The 21249-nt window shown below is 41.3% G+C and overlaps 1 protein-coding gene across 1 annotated transcript in view; it reads left to right on the plus strand.

Annotated features, from left to right (window-relative positions):
• Positions 1–2134: 2134 nt before the first annotated feature.
• The window catches only part of rad18 (RAD18 E3 ubiquitin protein ligase), a 34998-nt gene continuing 15883 nt past the window's right edge, over positions 2135–21249 (plus strand). Inside the window, exons 1-9 of the mRNA XM_069678905.1 lie at positions 2135–2215; positions 2850–2928; positions 3152–3213; positions 3383–3453; positions 8797–9212; positions 10500–10599; positions 12821–13008; positions 14505–14575; positions 14894–14954. Coding sequence (XP_069535006.1) covers positions 2165–2215; positions 2850–2928; positions 3152–3213; positions 3383–3453; positions 8797–9212; positions 10500–10599; positions 12821–13008; positions 14505–14575; positions 14894–14954 — 1099 coding nt within the window. The 5' untranslated portion in view covers positions 2135–2164. The remainder of the gene's footprint in view (positions 2216–2849; positions 2929–3151; positions 3214–3382; positions 3454–8796; positions 9213–10499; positions 10600–12820; positions 13009–14504; positions 14576–14893; positions 14955–21249) is intronic.

Here is a 21249-nt window from a genome sequence, read left to right on the forward strand (position 1 = left end):
GCGCACTGGTTTAGTTTTAAAAGCTTGCTTAATATTTTCCAGTTAAAGGACAAGATGTTATGATTCTCCATAATGCATTAAATGTGGTGGGAACATTTGGTTTCCATGAGGAAACAACGATCACAGCAACACAATGAAGGTACGATGATATTTCTTAGATTGTACGCTCTTACACCATATTTTTCATACTTACAATTGTCACACCAAATCACTTGTCCACTTATCCAAGTAAGTCAGTTTTAATGGAATATTCATTATCTCCTCTCAGATTCCCTAGTTGCAGTGATGGTTAGCTTCAACGTAAATTTTGAATGACTGATTTTGCTTATAAGAAATACAAACATTTGGTAAAGCCTTGTCTTATGCTTGTTAAAACCAATGGAATCACACGATGGACTCAAACGTATGACTCGACACAAAGCCGGATAGGTAAAAGCAGACAGCAGTTTTTAAAGTTCAGTACACCGTCAATCAGTTCCACAAGCTAAAAAACCCACAGGAGCAGACGGAGCACTCTGGCAGCGGGCCTCTGGAAGGAGACCACTGGATCCTGACATGGGGAGAGGTTATGGTTGGTGGGTGTTGGTGCTGACCTTACTCACGGTCCATCTAGATGCCAGCAGAGGACACCATGAAGCCTGGAAGGACACTAAGGAAACATGACACTCGCAATTCTCCGCTTTCACAAAGAGGTGGTTCTGAGAGACTGCAGGACCTGGGCCGACATGCTGCTTGTGGGTGCACTCATCTGGGGAGAAGACAGGGATATTATCCAAGTGCACCAACTTGATTAACAAGTCACGTAGCACATCATTTAGTAAGGCATTGAACACAGATGGTGCATTAGTTAAACCAAAGGGCATGACCAGGTACTAATTTTCCTTTTCTGGAGTGAGTTTAGCTCACCCCACCTTCATGGGTTTCACTGCACTGCAAAGGGCGCCCGTGCTGACCTAGGCTGGTCCATGTTTGAGCTGAAGTCGCGCTGTTGCCACCTCTGGCTGGGACGGCTTACTGCAGCTAATCTCCTCTCCTCTCTCTCTCGGGAGTCAATCCAAATGGAAAAGGCCGGCTGAACTTGGAAGTTGGAAGCTTGAAGAAGCTCAATTTGGAAGTTGGGAGTTGGAAATGGGAACCTTAATTTGGAAGTTGGAAGTGAGAAGGGCTGGCTCAGTTTGGAAGTTAGAAGCTGGAAGTGGGAAGGGCAGCATCAATATGGAAGGTGGAAGTGGGAAGGGTAGGCTCAACTTGGAAGTTGGAAGCTAGAAGTGGGAACTTGAAAGCTTGGGGTGGATCACTGAGTCCAAATCTGAGGGGAGGGTCAGAGGAGCCTAGAGATCCTTGATGGGATCAGACAGGCCATTATGGAAGGTATCCAATAAAGAAGTGTCATTCCAGCCACTATCAGCTGCCAGTGTTGTAAACTCCATGGTGTAATCAATTACTCTGCAGTTACCTTGTTTTACAGTCACTAGGGCTTGGGCTGCCTCTCATCCTGAGGTCTTGCGGTCAAAATCCATAAGAGGCTCCCTGTGAACTGAGCAGTAGACTGGCACACAGGGATGTTTTGGGCCCACTGAGCCATAGCCCTGCTGGGCCGGACAGGTGCACAATGAACAACTTTGTAACACTCAATTACGCAAATATATTCAAAATATTTAAACAGTTAACATGTTCATTGTGTCTAGTTGGGTTTACAAACTATGCAAATAAAGTAGAATTTCATTAAATCATATGACATCCTTAATATGAATAGACTTCAAATCAGATTTCAGATTTCAAATATAAACGGAAATGGGGAAAGACTGCTAAGGAAAGGTTTTTGTACTAATTGTACAATTAAATTGTTGAATACAATACATAACTGTATTCATTAAGCAATTTATAGATTCCCTAATTTCCGTTGTACTTGATGAAAACAAATTCTACATTTTCCCTAGTGACGTAAAAACCTTTTTAGAAAAACTTCACAGGTCTTTCACAAAGATGTAATATTGTTTCTTGTAAACTACAAGCAGAAATCTGGAACTACAAACCAGCCCCGGAAGTCGTCAAATGACGTAAGAAGCGTCCTGCGTTTCTTCGAGCGGGACTTTGATTGTTGCTAACCGCTGTAGCTGAATGTTTTGTGATTTTCTCAAACATCTATTTTTCTAAACTAGACATGGCCTCTCAAGTTGAAGCGGATTTTCCACCCGGCCTTGCGTCTCTGAAAGTAAGATGTTTACTTACTCTGAATCGTACCTGTTTTGTTTTTAAGGCTGTTACTAGCGCTGAGCTAAAAGTAAACCAAACAGATTGTTACATCAATAGAATCCCCGCGGACGTTAAGTAACGAGAACCAGTGTAATTCTAAACCGGTTTTAAACTATACATATAAAAACCTACAGATCTTTTATCTACGTTATCTACGCTAGGTCAGCTAATGTTACATAAACTATCCGTAAGGTGACAATAGAGCCGAAACATTTGTGATTTATCTACAATACAGCAATAGCCTTAATAGCATTAAGTCACTAACCATAAAACAAGCGTTGAAATATACATATAAATTATATAATCATAAAAGATAACCTCAAGTTTGGTCAGGTCATTTAATGGTTAACGTAACTTAGCCACATTCAACGAAACAACATAAAACGTAAGAATGCTTCACTGCCGAAAGTGTTACCTTTACACAACTACTCGGCTAGGGATCATATCAGGTCACGCTGACTGCTTTCGGAAAGATGTAATATAAAACTATGTATTATGACAGTAAACTAAATGCGCGTCATAGATATATGAGCACTTGTAGGCTAAGTTGTCTCATAAGTGTTTATTTATCACATTAATTCTCTCCTCTACAGAATGTTGATGCCCTGCTCCGGTGTCCCATTTGCTTCGACTTCCTCAATATTACAATGATGACTAAATGCTCTCACAACTGTAAGTAACAAGCATTTTTTACTGGAGCTTTGGTGCTTATTGAGCACTGATGGACAGAACATTGAGTGCTGTGAATGAACAAGCAAATGCAGCTGAGATTCTGGATGACACTTGTACGCCGAAGACATTTTTAAACATGCGTGTTACAATTTAAATAGTATCTAAATGAAAACTCCTGCCAGCTGATGTATGAAGTATAACTTTGTTGCAATTAATTTCACAGTTTGCTCCTTATGCATCCGAAAATTTCTGTCCTACAAGCCGCTGTGCCCTCTTTGCAATACAGTAAGTATGAATTTGACCCGTGCATAATTATGCTCTAATTTGAATTTGCTTAATCATCAGGGTCACACCTCTAATTAAGATGAGCTGATTGCAGATCATCGCCTGTAATATATTCTATTAGTTGGATGAAGGAGGCAGGTTCATCTCACACATCCTTTTTTTCTTTTAGCAAGCAACAGAACAAGATCTGAGGAACAACCGTTTGCTGGATGATTTGGTCGTAAACTTTCGAGCTGCGAGGTAATCAAACAACACAACACAAAAACTGTCTCTGTCCATCAGAACTTTCTTTATAAATTGCCCCGATTACAGCCAGCATCACCGGTAGCTAGACGAACAATCATCATGGTGAATGATATAATTTCCGGTAGTGCTCTGAGCTCAAGCTGTGAAAATCTAAAAAGAATACTCCCCAAAAAACATGAGTAACAAGCTTGTTGGTCCTCAGTGAACAACGGCACTTTTATATAATCTAACTACTATGTAATCCAAGTTTCCAGTGTTTGCACACCAGCCATGTTCAGCATGCAGGAGTTTTTATATTTCATTATTTTGCCCTTCGAGAGAGACCGTCCTTGTAATGAAAATGGCAGATCAGGATCAGACTTACTCCACAATCCATGCAAACCTCTTTACTATGAGCACAGGTGCACCGCCTGAATATCTCTCCAATTTGTATTAGTCTAAGAACTGAGGGGAAAACGTTTACTGTGGTGATTTCAGGGGGATCTCGTTGTTATTGTCAAGATTACAATACGTCCGCAGGGGAGCCAGCTTCAGTTTACTTCAATTTACCAGCATTACAAAAACACTTATAATTGCCCTCCAGTAATCCTTAACTGATTTTATGGATTTTCTTTAAATCAAATGGGGATTTTGTGTTCATATGCCGGGGTCATTCAGGGTTCTCCTTGTGCTGCACTTCTCTCTGTGTTGTATAGCTTTAGGGCTGATACTTTTTTCATTAGAGCAGGATGTAGGCAGAGGGAAGCTGCATCCTGCCTGAGCTGGTCTAAAGGACATTTGTTGTGAGTTTTTTTTTTCTCCAGTGACATTCATCACAGAGTTGGAAAAAAAGTTTCTTTAGTGTCCCGTTATTGTTAGCCCTGATGCACACGGGTGCAGCTTTATGCTTGTGCTCAGTGATTTTCTTCGGTAGAGTTATAAATGTTGGAAATGTTGAACTGTGTCCTGCAGTGTCATGGTTGTTGTCCTTTTTTTAAGAGAAATAAACAACTTTTTACTCTATCAATGCACAACAGGTCGCACCAGGCCCTGCTGCTTCAGGGTCATCACCTGTTTCTCGTAATGTAATCTTCTCTCTGTTTCCCGTCAGTCTATTTCAGTTTGAATGACAAACAACAATACAAAAGGACAACAGAGGACACATCTCCTCAGGGTTGTGCATCTTTCTTTTCAGAAACAGATAAGCGTGGATGTCGCTTTATGAGTGATCCGTGTCGTAGGGTGCCTTAGGATTTTTTCTCTGTTGAGGAAATATGATGAAAATAAGCCTGCTAGACGACGGCTGGCTCACTTTCAGTTAATCTGTGGACTTTGTCCTTGAAAATACTCCCGTCTAACACAAATATGATACATGCTGTTATAAATCCACAACCCATGATGTTTCTCCCTTCCTTCCATCACGTCCGTGTCATCAACTCTCTGAAAGGTCTCCCTCCAAACCGTCTACCTTCTGATTTTCATCACTGTTGAGATTGAGAGGCTTACGCAGCCGCACTGTCCTCAAGTTTTTAATTTCCTGTCGTCTAGCATCGGGCGTCTGAAGCACGTAATTCCTCCACAGATAACTGTGTCATAAACTCCTGTCGTTATGTGGCAATAGACTTGTCTCACACAATTTGGCTTTGTTTTGGATCGATTCTTTTGCTCTGATTTAAGTATACAGCATTTAATGACTTAGACTATGTCTGTTAGATTGAAATTTTGGGCCGGCGTTAAACCTCATCAGCTATGCAGGGGAGGATATTCAGATTTTCTACCATCTGTCCATGTCAACGTTTGTTTTAGATTGTGTCTGTCATTTGTCCCCTCACATTTCTTGCTGGGAATCTTTGTGGAAAACACATCTTTTGGTAGCTGTTGGCTCATTTTACTAAGTCTATTTACTGCTATTTAAACCGAGGCCTATTTTTAAAGCAAAAGATTTGCTGTTTTTGCAGTCCCAGACCATCACAATAACGAGCTACTTCATAGTCTCGTCTCTCACTCAGTAAACACATTTACCTTGGTAGAAGTGGAGTACATTGAGACATCAGACACGGCTACAGTGTTTCATTTATTAAACAACCAAGGTCACAAAATGGCCTTTGCTGTTGTTAATACAGTAAATGTTGTTTTCTTTAGTGAGAAAACTGCTGTGTTCAAGTTTTTCTTGAACCTGATGCTGTATGTTTAAAGACGTCCTCCAGTGAAAATCAAGTGTTTAACCTTGTAAGCATCTCCATGTGGTGTTCTTCATGTGCTACAAGACATAACAGGGACAACATCAGCAGTCATCTCAATGGCTGGGCCTGTCTGCTTTTAAACTGCAGTGCACCAAGGACAGGCTGAACAACACGTTTTCAGATTGGCAGGTTTGAGACGTCACAAACCTAAGGAGCCAATCCCGTTAATGGACGGGGTGACGCTATGCATATCATTATGTGTAACCTATGGCAACCACTTGGGCGATGCACGAGCCAGCTGTAACCGTCATCGGAATTTTTGCAAACTTACTACTGACTACTAACGTTAATGTTACTACTACTACTAATTACTACATTTCAAGCTAGCTAAGTTTCAACAAGTTGCCACTAAACGATGGCAGAGACGTGTTTTGTTTTCGGCTGTAATTTTATGAAAGGAGAAACGTAGCACATAGTGGGCGGGGCCTATGCAGATTCTGGAATTTTTAATAAGGGAGAAGGAGGAGATGCCTTGGGAGGATTTTTACAAGATAATTAAACGTATTTTGCATTCCATTTAAGGTGGAATGGCACATGTGAGAAGTTTGGGCAAAATAAGCACATGATGAACTTGTTTCCATGGAAGTGTGTGTGTGTTTTAAGGTCACTCATGTCCAGCTTTAAAAGTGCTATTGAAGCTAACTTGTACTTACCACCCAGCTCTAATTCTAAAAGGTGATTCTTCACGTTGTGTGGTGAATCAATATGATGGGACAAATTACATTTAATTAGTGTATAACTTAAGGAGATGGTATTGACTTAGCTCTTTAAGTCACTACAGGTCTACTCCTGCAACGTCCTTGCCCTCACACAGTATTCCACTGAAATAGTGAATATGAGTGTATTTCTCACAGTCTAGATGCGTATAATTTGTAAACCGTTTCATATAATTCTTAATGTGCGTGGTTTTATTTATTGTTGAGTGGCTACGTTTGAAAATGTGGCAACGCTTTGAATCCATTTGATTCACACCAACTTGAAAGAAATGGTTTATGTATCATGAATGGTCAGAGCGTCCTTCCTGCCGCTGAATAATGAGGAGCAGATACATTCAGATTGAACCGTGATTTATGTTTAGATCAGCTCCAACTCGTTCTTCCTCAACTTAAATGACTTCAAGCCAAGCTGAAGCACACATTGAATTTATTTTACTTTTTGAAGGAGACTATTTTATATTATGGTGCCAATGCTGGAATAAAACGGTAACAATGCAATGGGTATCTTTAAAATTGTTACATGTTTCTATTGATATTTCCATCATCAGCCCACTCTTAAAGGGCAGATAATGTTGGACGTTATTTAAAGGAATGTTTCTTCTTTTTTTTTTGCTCTGCAGAAAGTCCCCAAAAATGTAATTACTTAGGCACTTAACGGTGAACATGTCGAGCGTGTCCAGTTCAGCCAGTAAATAGTAAGTTAGACAGAGGCTTCACTCTGGCTAATTACTGCGGTATGAACCTGAAAAAGAAACCGTTTTTCTTGTGATTCACTTTAATTAACGGGTCTTACCTTTGCTGAAATTTCAACACCATGATGCAGATTTGTAAAAAGTAAAAATGAAGCTTTGTTGATATATCGATCATTTCTGATGCATTCGAGGATGTCTGGAAATCTGAACGCTGAACGGTGTTCGTGACATTGCCTCAGGGAATTTGTCTCAAGTTGAATTTCAGAAGGTGAACAGATTGTTAGCCGTTAGCATGCAGATGTCTGTTTAAAGAGATTGATAAGAAGCTAAATCATCATCAGATCACGCTGATGGGAGCCGAGATGTCATTACGGCGGATTACTTTCTGCCTCCTTTTGTTCTCCACATGGACTGTTTTTCCTGCATACACCGCAGCTGATACGTGATTGGTCGATATTACTACAAGCGTACTACAAACAGAAACCAGAACACTTGCCATCCCTAAAATCCACGCCCCTGATTATTACATCGGTAATGATCCTAAGACTTCTTTTACAGTAGTTTTTATCACCTGTTGCAAACATGCCTAGCTGCTTCTTCCCACAACTTACAGACTACAGATAAAGAGTGAACTTGCTCTCATTAGAGGTTACAAATATGTCACGCACCATCTCCCATAGCGTGACTACGTGTTACTAATTTTAAACACAAAGTGTTCTACATATGCACTCTAAAAATAAGTCTTAATTGCTCTTCTGACTGATGTCTTCTCTATGGCAACAGCTAGTAAAGCGCCTGCACTCAGCAGTATTTAGAACCATCAGACAAACTAAAGAGATGGGAAAAAAAACCTCTTTGCTTAAATGAGGCAGAAACAGTTACAGCTAATGGCCATAATGTAAGATGATAGAACATTTGAATTATACAGGTTGCGTTGAGTCACAGTGCGGTGAAGTTACAAACATACAGAAGGGACAATGTTTCAGTAAATGATGATGATGATTTTGTTACTTTTCCTATATTTTCCCTCCTAACTTATCTAAATATGCCGCACAGATTTTAAAGAATGTTGTTGTTTGTTGTCCCAGCTGCACGCACTGTCACGGATTAAGTGAGGGAGGAGACCATGTTTCTTCAGGATCTTTGTGGGGAAAGCGAGGAGGTGTTTCCACATCTCATTTGTGCAAAGCAGCTTTGGAAAATGTGTGTGTGCGTCTCTCTCTCTCTCTCTCTCTCTCTCTCTCTCTCTCTCTGTGTAACCCTACCCTAATGGGGACAGTTAGCACAAATAAGTTTTAAATATGGAAAGGAGAACATCACACACCTCATTGGTTCCATTTTATTGCCAAGTAATGGGCCAGTTGCAGTTTGTTTGCTTTCCACATTTCCAAGGCTGAAGCCAAAGTGTTCCTCTCGCTCTGTAGAAGAGGAGTGAGATAATTGAGCAGGAGGTGCCGTCAAAGAGCTCACTTTAGCGTCAGCAGTATTTACTGGCACATACAGCTCAATAGGTTTAGACCCTATATATTCTTTATTTTCTGAATTCTTAGCTGTATAAGTTGTTTGGTCGGTGAAGCAGAACATGCTCCATAATGCATCAGAATGACTTTTAAACTTCTCAAAGGGACGCGGTTCACTGCATGTCTTTACTAGATGCTGCACACGTTTTTATTCAAATGCACTTTGTCCTTCTTTTTCTTTTTCCAGGCAGCAGTTGTCAAAAGCAAATTTCGACTCTCCGCCAATATCCCCAAAGACCCCGGCTTCAGCTGTCAAATGCAAAACTCCCAGAGACAAAGGCCAGAAGTGTAACAGCTCCGTTTTGAGTTCCTTTTTCCAAAAGAGGCCTAGGACGTCTCCATTTAGAGAAACCCAGCAGGAAAGTTCTGCTGCTCATTGTGCTCTGCGGGGATTACGGACTGCACGCACTGACAATGCAAGTAGTGCTGACCCCAATTCAGCAAGAGCCCAACTTCCAGTGTATGTGAAGGAAGAGCCGATGGATGTCGAGGAGACTTCAGTCCAGGGCTCTGTGTCAATCAAACAGGAGGACACAGTCTCGCACTGTTACAGCGCCGGGGCGGAGATAGCACATTCCTCGTCACTACCACAAGAAATAAAAGGTGAATTCTCTTTATGTGTTGGTTGAGAACACAACGTGTGCATTTTTACATTCAACATTTATACCCTCAACAATAAGGGTAACTGTGAGAAAAAGGACATGCTACTGTCACATGTCACAAGTTAGCTTGTTAGCTTGTTTGTTATCTAAGACGTTTCATTATTAGAGAGGGGGTATAATGCTGTTTCACATTTTAAGGCATATATATAATGTTACAATGTTCGATGTCCGGACTACACGTGGGTGAAGTTTCAAATCTGTAGGTAAAAGTATGTTGGAGTAATCCCCTGCTAAAAAAATCTCAGTCTGCAGGCAGTTGTGAACGCCAGGTTTCAGACAGACTTCTCCAGACGCTTCACTTTGTGATGTCACAAAGTGGAGGAACTCTATATTTGGGCGTCTGCCCGAGACACGGCAGAACTTCCTGCTCCTGGCACAGTTCAAGGACACGCCCACCCAGCAGCTCAGTCTGCCTTGAAGTGTTTTCACTCCACCACTCTGCTCAACGGCTCTGCTCGTCAAGTTGGTTAAGCATGTGTTGGAGAAAGTGTTTCTTTGGCTGTGAAGGAAAGACATCAGTGTTTACTTTTCCAAAGGACAAGAGCAGCAGACATTCATTTCAAATCGAAAAAGTAAAGTTTAATCTTTGCCGACGACTCTGTAACACAGCCACAGGGTTCTGAGTTCTGCCCCTCGGCAGGCTTCGGAGACCTAGCCAATCAGAAGAAACTGGTTTTTTTAGGGGCCGGGTTTCTTAAAGGGACAGAGCTGACTGAGTCGTTTCAGGCAGAGGCTGTCTGAGGGCCTGCACAGAGCACCAGTGTGAGAAAAATGAGGACTTTTTTAAACTGTAAATCATGCTAAGCTGCTCAAAGAGTGAAATATGATCCCCCCTTCTTAACCTTTTCAGGCAGCTTAACATAATAGTGGTGAAAAACACAAATATGTCAACACCAGATTTATAATTCAAGCGTTCCACAACAAACACGGAACTTAGTCACCCTACATTGATTTGTTGTTTTTGGCCTCCTCAGGCGTCTTAAAGGACCTTCAGCTTGAGTCCCCAAACTAATTGGAAAGAAATCCTTCATGGATGCATGATGATGTTCTTTTGCTTGTTGCCATTTTTAGATTGTGGCTTTCTTGCTTCTGTTCAGCTCCTCATTGGTTTAATTTGAATCAGAAACTGTGGTTTGTGTTGGAATTTAATATGTCTCATAACCCCTTAAATTGATTTATCGTTTTATATCAAGTTGTTTTTATTATGTTCATGTGAATCTTTTCGCAGTGGAGTGTCCCGTGTGTGCTGTAAGCGTGTCACAGCAGTTCATCAACAAGCATCTGGACACGTGTCTGATGAGAGGAGAGAAGAAGGAAAGCTTGAGGAGGTAAATAGCCCACCTAATTGACCACTTAAAGGAAGACTCTCTACTGATGTTTGCTCAAGCTCTAATGCTCTATAGGGAGGGGAGATTTAAGGTAAAGACACTTAATAGATTTACGGAAGGTTAGAGTGAGAGAAACGTAGCTGTGCGCATTGATCTTTACAGTTTCCCGTATTTCTGTTTGGTTGACCGGAACCGACTGTAAATGTCCTGGACAATTCTTCTCAATATGTGTGACATAGCAGTAGGCTGCTTTACTATGATGCTAATGCCAACATCCAATTCATATAGCCTCTAGTTTAACATACATAACTTAAAGTAGCAGCAGCATCTGTATAAGTGAGCAGGTTGTTATCGCGGAGTGGAACCCAGGCAGTGTGAGCAGGATGCCAACGCGAAGCAGAGGGGTTTTGTCTCACCCTGAAGAGGTTCCTCCGCGATAACAACCTGCTGCTCACTTTACATTATCCTGCTTATTACGCGGCTACCTACTTACGAAATCAATAATTTGACACCAAATATTGATTTGGAAATGATTTTATTAATTTAAAAATGATTATATTTCCGTTTAGAAATAGTCCGTTACACTCACAGTGAGAGCTGCGTCCATAGCAACGGTTAAGTCTCTTAAAATGAGCAAACCGAGCTGTTTTTATTCGCATTAAATGGAAACATGTCCACTAATGGTGAATTAAGACATGTTGATCCGGACCGTAGGAATCAGCGCAGCGCCTGAGTGAGGTTCTCTGTCTCGTCACTGTCGGAGTCTATTACTTTACTTACTTTAAACACCGCCGTACCCTGTACGGTGTTCCGTTTAAGGTTTACTTCATTGCCGTCTTCAGTTTTGTAGATCTTTTCGTTCATAGCCTACAGTTTGTATCTTTTTAAAAAATAATTTTTATTGCTTTTTTTCCGCAGTTTTCTTATCTTTACTTTTTTCCCTCTGTAAACAGACCGATGCCAAATTTACTGGACTTCTTTCGGTGTATTGATATGATTCCCGTTTGTCCTCCGGATTGTGTAACTAGAGCCGAATCCCTAGCAACGGTCTGTTCTTCAAAGCAACGGTCTGTTCTAGAGAAATAACAGACCTCGGAATGCTGTGATTAACCAATCAGAATTAAGTATTTAACACAGCCGTGTAATAAACTCAAACAACCTTCCAGTTAGTTTAATACTTGCATTATAGTGTATTTAGAAAGTTCTGCATCAGCTGCAGCCATCTTAGTAAATAAAAAAACCTACTCTGCAGTCAGTCAGTGTATTACGTCCACACAGTTGTAGATATATAGTTGTATTTTTGCCAGAGCTGCAGCAGGTTGGCTGGAAAACCGTATGAACTGGAAGAGGACCAGGCACGTCTGCGAGAGTAGATAAAACATGAGTTTTTGTCTGGTTCCATGGCTACTTTTTCACTATTTATATAGTGGGATCATGCTGACTTCATACTGAATGTACACTTTTTTTGCTATCTTTTTCCACTGTGATGAGAGTTTCCACTGAAAGGGCCAGTGTATTTTTTATTTCTGGGGAAAATAATGATTCATTTTCCTTGTTTGGCAATTTATAATGAGGACTATATTTGTAGAATAACTGTGAGCACGTGGATTCATTTCCGGTCTGTGTCTTTATTGACATCCTGATCCTTGTGAGTGGCCTCTGAGTTTTGCAGGGCGTTCAAGGACCCATGCAGAAATGATGAGGTCCTGCTAATGATTAGTTATATTTGCAAAACACTTCATCTGGACGAGACCTTGGTGTCAGGATGATGAATTGCAAAGGATTTAATATTCTGGCTGTTGGTAGCGAGCCATTATGAGGAGGTTTCCTCTCACCACCAGCCTTCATAACTTACATTTAATGTTTTATATTCTAGACAAAATACAAAATGTAGCCAAAAAATAAACAACAACCCACGTTGGACAGCCTTGCCAGATTCTAACAGCGCTATCGATCATCAGAGGTGTTTGCCTCCACCGGGCTGATAAATGGCTTCTCCCATCCGTTAATATCATTTTGTTATGAGCTCTGCCAATGTGGCCGCTGTGTGATATTTGATTTAGCTGACATTTCCATCACTCTTTTCAGCTTGTGAAGTCCTTTTATTTAGTCCAGTCTCAGAAGTTTATTACAGCTGAGCATATAAATGCCCCCCCATCAGGAATAAACAAGTTATAGCTGTTGAATACCAAAATAAACTAGTGGATATGTCAATTTCTAGCTCCATTGGCAAGACGAGGCGTCCGATGGGGAAGGTGGTGTACAACCTGCTGTCCCTGCAGGAGCTGAAGAGGAGGCTGAAGGAGTGCCATCTCTCCATGCAGGGCTCTCGAGACCATATGATCAAAAGACACCGGGAGTTTGTCCAAATATACAACGCCCAGTGTGATGCCCTGAACCCCAAATCAGGTGAGGGTCCGTTATTACACATGGTGGATACAGTGATTGTACAATAATGTTACCGCTATGATGTCATTTAAACTTTCCTGTATATGCATCAGCTTGTGAAACAACAAAAACAAAAACAACAACCAAACAAATTTGGTGTATAAGACACTTAATACATTATTTTTCCTCTAAAAAGTGGGCTGCGTCCTTTATACCGGTGCGACCAATGTACCAGTATAAAATGCAGAGAGAGCTATTTTATGGTGTTATGCTATTCTACCCAGACGATGGCGCTATAATCTAGCCAAAGCATCGTCTAGATCTCTAATGCAGCCGCCATCCTAACAACTATCAACGTTACCATCGGCTGAGCTCAAGAAGAGCACTGGTAGCTAGCAGGATGGCAAACTCGATATGGCGAAAACAGATTGTAGGCTGTAATTTGTGTGGGTTTTTAATGAGTTTTAAATTAAAATAAATTGAAATACTGTTGAAATAACTTCACTACACGTTTTTATTAATATATAGCTATAGAGAACCTTTTTTCCCTCTGGCATACCCCCCAAAACAGACTGCGTCTTATATTCCAGATTTTACGGTAAATGGCCAAAAAATGTGCAGACAAAGCTGAAAATGAACAAGCTAATTACCCAATCAGATTCAACCACTGACATACATTCACTTCAATAAACATTCAGTTGTGATTAAAATAAAATATACGTACTGTATATATATTTTTTTCTGAAGGTTAATTTCTCTGCCTTGTTGTTGTTGATGTGTCATTTAGTTGTTTTGCCTATAAAACATTAAAACAAATATATATATATATATATATAAATAAAATATGTCGGAGATAGTCCAGATATTCCTTTAATTACATCGTGGGGCTTCAAATAAAAGATAAGAAAAAACTTAAAGAAAAACGTGCACGTTGTGCAGTGGTTAGTGCTGTCGTCTCACAGTTAGAAGGTTCCTGGTTCGAATCCCAGTTCGGACTTAGTGGGCCTTTCTGTGTGGAGCCTCCCCGTTGTGACTCTAAAATTGGCGGCTCTAAAATTGCCTGTAGGTGTGAGTCTGTCTCTATGTGTTAGGCCTGTGATTGACTGGCGATCAGTCCAGGGTGTACCCCACCTCTTACCCAATGTCAGCTGGGTTAGGCTCCCCCAGTCCCCCCCAGTCCAGTTATCCTCACATGGTGAAGCTAGAACCATCAAACATTGCACACCTTTCCTAGAAAACCGAGATAAACCATCAGTATGATCAATTATCAACATAAAGCCGATAATGCTTCTGTCATTCAACTGATCTATTAATCGACTAACTGTTTCTGACGCATTAATAGCTTCTGTTTGTTCAAATTTAATTGTTTTTTTTTAACGGCACCCCCAGAGATGCCTCAATTTGAACAGCACCCCCTCAAGGGGGTAAAACCTTTTACGTGTTTGATAGCACACTTCATATAACAGGCAGTATTTGCGATCTGAAAAAGTAATAAAGGTTTTTCTGTCCCCTGTCAGCTCAAGATATTGCCAAAGAGGTGGAGGCCAATGAGAAGATGAAGAATCAGCTGCAGGGGAAAGCCAAACCTGTGAGTACAGACTGCTTAATAGATATCTCAATCTGGAAGGCTCGACATGTTTTATTATTTTTCTTCTTAAATCTGCCCCGAGGAGCCTTTTTGAGAGAGGATAGATGGAGGGTATTTTGTCGAGAAATATTGAATGAAAATTTAAGATGATGAGAATTTCACAGGCAACTTTTGTAAACATTCTTAATAAAGCACGAAAACGTGTCTCAAGTGCTGGCTAAAACCAATCTCATGTAAGTATTCCTTTAATACTGTCTCGTGTGTTTTCCATTGCTAGTTAACTGTTATGTTCATGTTGTAAATTCACATCTCTTGCAGGTCATGGTTTTCTCAAAGAAGCAGTCGAAGGAGGAGATCGAGGAGATGCATTCCAATTACAGTAAGTGGTTTGTTTTCGTCATTATGACTACCATTAGTATTTGTTAAGTTCATTATTTGTCGTTGCTCAGGAGGCTGACTAACACAACAAATAGAAATATAACAATCTGTGCCCACACGGGTCAGCTGGTAAAACTGCTAAGTGCTGTTTAATGTTAGAACTAAATTAATGAAATGTGTAAATGTCTCATTTTCCTACGCAGAGCCAGAACCAAATAATGCATGATTGCTTTAGGATGTATTCAGTTTGTACCCAACAGGTTATTTATTAAAACGCTTTATGACTAATAACTCTGTTAAATCTTGTCTCTCTTGATATCAAACACATTCTCCTGTGCCTGAATGCTGTGGTTCAAAAATGTATGACAGCTGCCTTCTGCAGAAAGAAGGCACAACAGTGGGTTACATGGAAACACATCATACAAAATACAGTTATTGTCACAGAGACGGAGCGCTCCTCTCCAAAATATTGGGCTTAGCTGTGGTTGAATTGACCAATTTTGAGTTTCCTGAAATGTTTTTCGTGTTCTCCTTTGTGCTCTCCTCATTTGTTTCCTTGCGCTGAAAAAGGAGTATTGGAAATCATTGCTCTAATTTTCTATTCTACTATAGTGGTGCACATTTCTGCTATTGTTAGAACTGAGGAGGGCTTCTCTATTGAGGCTTTAGGCTGGAGCGAGTGTACACTTTTAAAGACTAGACTGGTCAATGTAAGTACAGAATACAAAACACCATTGTCGGAGGAGGTAGCACAGCTGGAAAATTAAGCTTTAATGTTTGTTGATATTTAATGCATTATGTATGAAGTTCTTTCAAAGAGGTCATACAGAACCATGATTAACACTAAACAGCATTTATTTGTTTATGCTCCGTGTTTATCTCAATTACAAACATGCCTGCATCATTCATAATTTACCACCTACTGATCTACGACCTACTCATTACTTTTAAAAAAAAACATTTTTTTGGCCTTTGCTTTGATTCAATAGGACAGTGGATAGAATCAGAAATGTGGGAAGAGAGAGTGGGAACGACATGCAGCAAAGGGCTGAGGGTTGGAACCAGACCCAAGCTGCTGCTTGGAGGGCTGAGCCTCTGCACACGGGGCATGCGATGTAGCCCCTGAGCTAAACCGGCATCCCCATTACATTTTTATGCTAAACTGTATAACTGCAAAAGTAAAACTTTTTTGCCTTTTTCTATAATAATTTTACTATTTAAAGCTCCTGTGAGTTTTTGTTGATTTTGGCGCCCCCTGTGGACAAAGCCGTCTCTTTGCTGATTTTGCCCTGTACCAATCTCGGATCCCATCGGCTAAAGTCTGAGACGATATAGCCTCTGGGGACTCCAGTGAACATGCCAGGGGGTAAGCGATAAACGACTTCCTGTCTAGACTTCCTTTTCCGCGTGCTGCATTGTTACAGAAAGAGAAACGAAGAGAAATCTTGTGATTCACTTTTATTAACGGGTCTTAACTTTGTCGAAATTTCAACATCATGATGCAGATTTGTTCGAAGTAAAAATTCAAGCTTTGTCAGGTCTGTCCTCAAGAGGAGAAGAAAACTTTTAAAATGCTCCTTTGTTGAATGGAGGTCGGATTGATCTGATGCATTCGAGAAAGTCGGGAAATCTGACCGCTGAACGGCTATGGTGAATTTTAAATCTAGAATGGATTGTTAGCTGTTAGCATGCAGAGCGTTATTAGAGCGATAGAGATTAACAAGCTAAATCCTCATCAGATAGCCGCTGCTTTAGCTCTCATCACAGACAGTTTTTCCTGCATACGCCACAGCCTGCTGATACGTGACTGGTCAATATTAGTCGGACTACAGAACTCGGACAGAGTTCTAGCAGCTGTGCTTGATCACAAGGCCTCAATCAGGTCTCGGTAAGACAGAAGTCCAACTGAGGAGTAGAAATAAAATCATTCAAAATAAAAGATGTCAGGTAAGGAAGAAGAGGTGGGACGGGCACGAGCAATTGGTCTCAGATTTCTGAAATTTGCGGTGGTAGGGTCTGAAAAATCCTTTCTCTGTCTTTCTGTGATTAGCACAAGAAGCTGCCTGGCAGGAATTGGTAATGGGTGGGGACCTACAGACCAGTAGGGGGAGCTAGTTCTATCACGGGGAAGAGGCAGGGGCAGGGGAGACTCCTGGTGATCTGAAGTGATCGTTTGATTTGAATTTGATAACATCGCCAGTCATGGTAAAAGATATTGTTCGATAAAACACGCGCACCTAGGTCGCTGGGATGGATACCACCATTTCTGAAAAAAGAGGCCAGGTTCTAGAAGAGGTTAAAGTTGTCAACATACGCGATATAATTTGATGGGCAGGCAGATTGGAGCCAGGTGTGGAGGCTGAGGATCCGACTGAAGCGGCCAGAGCCTCGATTTAAAGAGGGAATGGGACCAGAGATAAAAACTTGCTTTCCACAGTCTTTGAGGAAAGCAAGGAGTCTGCTAAAATCCTGTTTTAAAATCTCTGATCTCTGTTTGGAAACATCATTGCAGACGACATGGATAATGATGTTTCAGACAATGCTATATTTATCCAGGAGGCTGGGGCATTTCTCATGGATATCGGCAACCGTAGCGGCCAGGAAACAGACTGTCTTTACGGATTTTCCTTTGACATTTCTTGTAATGGAATCTCCAATGACAAGTGTAGATATTAGGGTTGCTGTTAGAGTGATACCTGCCAGAAGCGGCGGAGTAAGAGGTGAGCAACTTTTGAGGAATTGGCTCGCGGAGCTGGAGTGAAGTTGGGTTTGGATGTTGACATGATCCGATGAGTGGAGGATGCACCATTTCTTCTAGCAGGAGTGACGAAAGGCTTCTCCCCTTGGGCATGGATGCCGATCGCATGCCTGGGAGCTTTTGCGGTGTAGAGCTTTGGCCTGCGGTTGGTTCGCTGGAGTGGGGTGGTCTCCATGGTGGTCTTCTTCTTTGTGGTCACGGCTGTGGACGAGGATCTGGTCTGCATGGTCCAGGTGGAAACCCCCCAGTTGTTTCTTATGTGTCACACACTTAAAATTTTGGCCCAGGAAAATGTAAACAAAGGCAGCGTGCAGTTAATCGCTTTGTCTGACACCTACCCCCCGCCAGCGGTTTCAGGCATTAAAAATAACTGTATAGAAATAATCCATCTTGTCGCTGATGTTCTGGTTTGCTTTTGTAGCTCATATAGAGTCATCAGAATTAATTTCAGTCTGTTTTATAACCAGCAAAGAAATCCTCACAGGAGCTTTAAATTTATTCCATTTAATTTTTTCCTTTATTTTCTCTGTCTCGTTGCCCTTTTAATGTATTCCATATCACGCGTAGCGGTCTGGGAACTGCCTTTGGTTTTTAAGATGCTTTACTAGCAAGGCTTTCCTTGCCCTCATACTCAAGGGGACAAGAAGAGGACGTGAAGGCAGCATCTTCCATTTCACAGGGTTTCCCTCAGGAAATATTTCTTAACGGAGGTGGTATGCATCGAAATGCCCTTCTTTTCTTTTGCCCTGAACGTTTATGATTTGTAATTCCCTCCAACATTGGTGGAGGGGGACTTTGTTGAAGGTGTGGCGCCCCACATCTGCTTGATGAAGTGAATCCTCTGTTAGCATACCTATACTAATGCTCACAGTACAAAGCAAATATTAGAAGTCATCTTTTAGAAATAGAAGCCGACCTTTGGCGTCTTAATGACAGCCTGTGATGACAATTTTCCAAAGCAAATCGTAGGCATTTTGGCCAATTGATGGGTTAATTTTTCTACTTCTAGGCAGATAGTTCGGTCGGAAAATCCTCTCCTGGAAGCCTGAATCCTTCCCGAGACATAATCCATCAACGGAAGCGGTGCAACATTATTATTTTTTAAGTTGAGTAATTGTGGAAAGCTAATGTAGCGGAGAAGTTGAGACCGAAGAGACAACATTCACAGCATTTCATACGTTTGTGTCTCCAACAAATTACGTTTTTGCCCAGTCAGTGAGTCTCCCAGCCGTAATTTCAATCTTACTTTACTCTGTCTTGAAGTTCTCCATTAAGAGCCAGCCTCATATTCCCTCCAAAACACATTACCAGCAACAGAAATTAGAAGAATCGCATCGTCTTCTGTGATTTATTCAGCAGTGAGGGCTGGAATGAAAATGTAAAGTGATTAGGTGACTTAAGGTTTTCGCCTTCAGTGTAAATAAATCCAAAATTTCCACTTCGGCTCTGTCTAAGGTGTTTACGGTTATTTTTCCATACGCTGCGATCTCCAGGATAATCACTCAAAGACATACAACACACATTCACAGGAATTTGGTCCAGCTGTGTGTCCTCGGGGCAGAGGTTGAGAAAGAACAGCAGCAGCAGAGAACATTATACCGAAGTCATGTTGTCATGTTTGAACGAGATGAAAAGCTTGTCGGGAATATCTCCGCGGAGCTTACTTTTAAAAGTGGTTGAAAAATGGATGTGACTCACAGGAGGAGGGTTCTAAAAATAGCTGCGCTGCTGTGATAACCTCTTGATTTATCAGAGGAGGATGTGGATGACTCACTCTGCCAGCACGGGGGGGAATTGTGAATGAGAAGACAGGAAGTTGAAAGAAGCACGCGCTCGCACAAACACAGAATCCATCCAATCCAAGCCTTTTTTTTCTTGACGTGACGGCGTATTCTCATAGAGCTGATATAATTAGAAGCTGAGAAACATCCCCATAACTAAGAGTAACTTTAAGGAAAAACATGGAAATCCTGCTTTGTGAGGTCAGCCCTGGAGAGGTTTGAGGTGTGGATGAGATTCACAGCCGTCATCATTCAGGGAAGAAAGAATGTTGTGACTGTAGTAACGCCCTGTGTGACCACTGTTATGGTCCATTCACCTTATTTGGATAGTTCTCTACCGACTGCGCCGCAATTCTGTGCGACTAAATTGTTAATGCAGTGGCCATATTTGAGATGTAAACTAAGAAGTGAATGGAAAAAACCTGCTTTGAAACGTGTCCCCTTCTCCCAGAGAAATTAGAGTCTGAGCAGTGTCTGCTTGACTGACAAGTGTTCACGCCTACAGCACTCGGCAGCTGTCGCTCGCTCCCTTATCTCACCTGTTACAAGGTTTCCTGTCCTTCTCTCCAATGCTGACTGACAATGATGCACATTTTTCATGGCACTCTCTCAGACACCTACGATGGGGTCATTGTTACTGAGTATTCAGTTTGGGTACATGGCAATCATTTCCCCTTACAACTCAGTAAGAGCTTTAGATTATTTTCTTAAACGTAGTATTTATACAGATTTTTATCCTGGATTATTTTTTTTGAGTTGATATGAAGATATTACTATAACCTGTGTATCGCAAAATGCACAACTGAAGTGCATGTAATGGGGCTGCACGGTGGTGCAGTGGTTAGCGCTGCTGTCCTTGTTTGAGTCCCAGTTCGGACGTAGGAGTCTGTGTGGAGTATTGTTCTTCCCGTGCATGCGTGGGTTCCATCTAGGGATGGAGACGAATACTCGAGTATCCGTTGTTGACGTCATTACTCGAGTAATAACTCGAGCAACTACTCGTGGCTCGCGTTTTCCGCTCAAGTAGTTTAACTCAGTTAGCTTATATGCACAATGTCAGCCGTGACCAGGAAAAGTGATTTCTGGAAGTACTACGTGTTGTGGAAGAATTGTGGTCTTGTATGTCATTCTAATACTAGTTCGATGCTTAACCACATGTGCTGGAGAACCCAGCGGAGACAGACGACAGGCAGTCTCACATCACATCATTTGCCAGCCCTGTTAGCACACGTCGTTGTGATGATACCAGAGCGGAGAAGATTAGCTAATACAAGCCGGAGTACAAGCCCCCAACACGAGTACAACAGCTAAGAGAGTGGAAAAAATGTATGAGGAAAGCGTTAGTTGCTCAGTAAGTCGATTTATATTATTATCACCATCATTAAGTTGAACGTATTATTCTTGAATTTTCATTTCGTGGTGTTATCTCTTGTGTTTTAAGGGAAGCGGCCCGATAAAACTGCCGTAAATTAAGTTAATTCGATATTTATTTAAACGTGGAATATATGACAAGGCTGTTGATTTAGAATTACGTGTTAAGCAACAGAACAGAAGTCCACACAGTCCGCTGCCGCTGTGACGTTTGACAACGGAATGTTACAACGTTAATTTAAGGGCCTGTAAAGGGTGTTCAATAAATACATTTGAAATTGCACTTGCTTTTCATTGTTGGCTATTTATTTACATTAATGTAAAAGTGTTAGATAGTAACAGGCATATAGTCTACTATTTCCGGGCTGGGAGGTCCGTATCCGACT

Source organism: Semicossyphus pulcher, unplaced genomic scaffold, assembly GCF_022749685.1.
Source record: "Semicossyphus pulcher isolate SPU_LCO1_2020_fin unplaced genomic scaffold, fSemPul1.0.p SCAF_3, whole genome shotgun sequence".
NCBI classification, from domain to species: domain Eukaryota; kingdom Metazoa; phylum Chordata; class Actinopteri; order Labriformes; family Labridae; genus Semicossyphus; species Semicossyphus pulcher.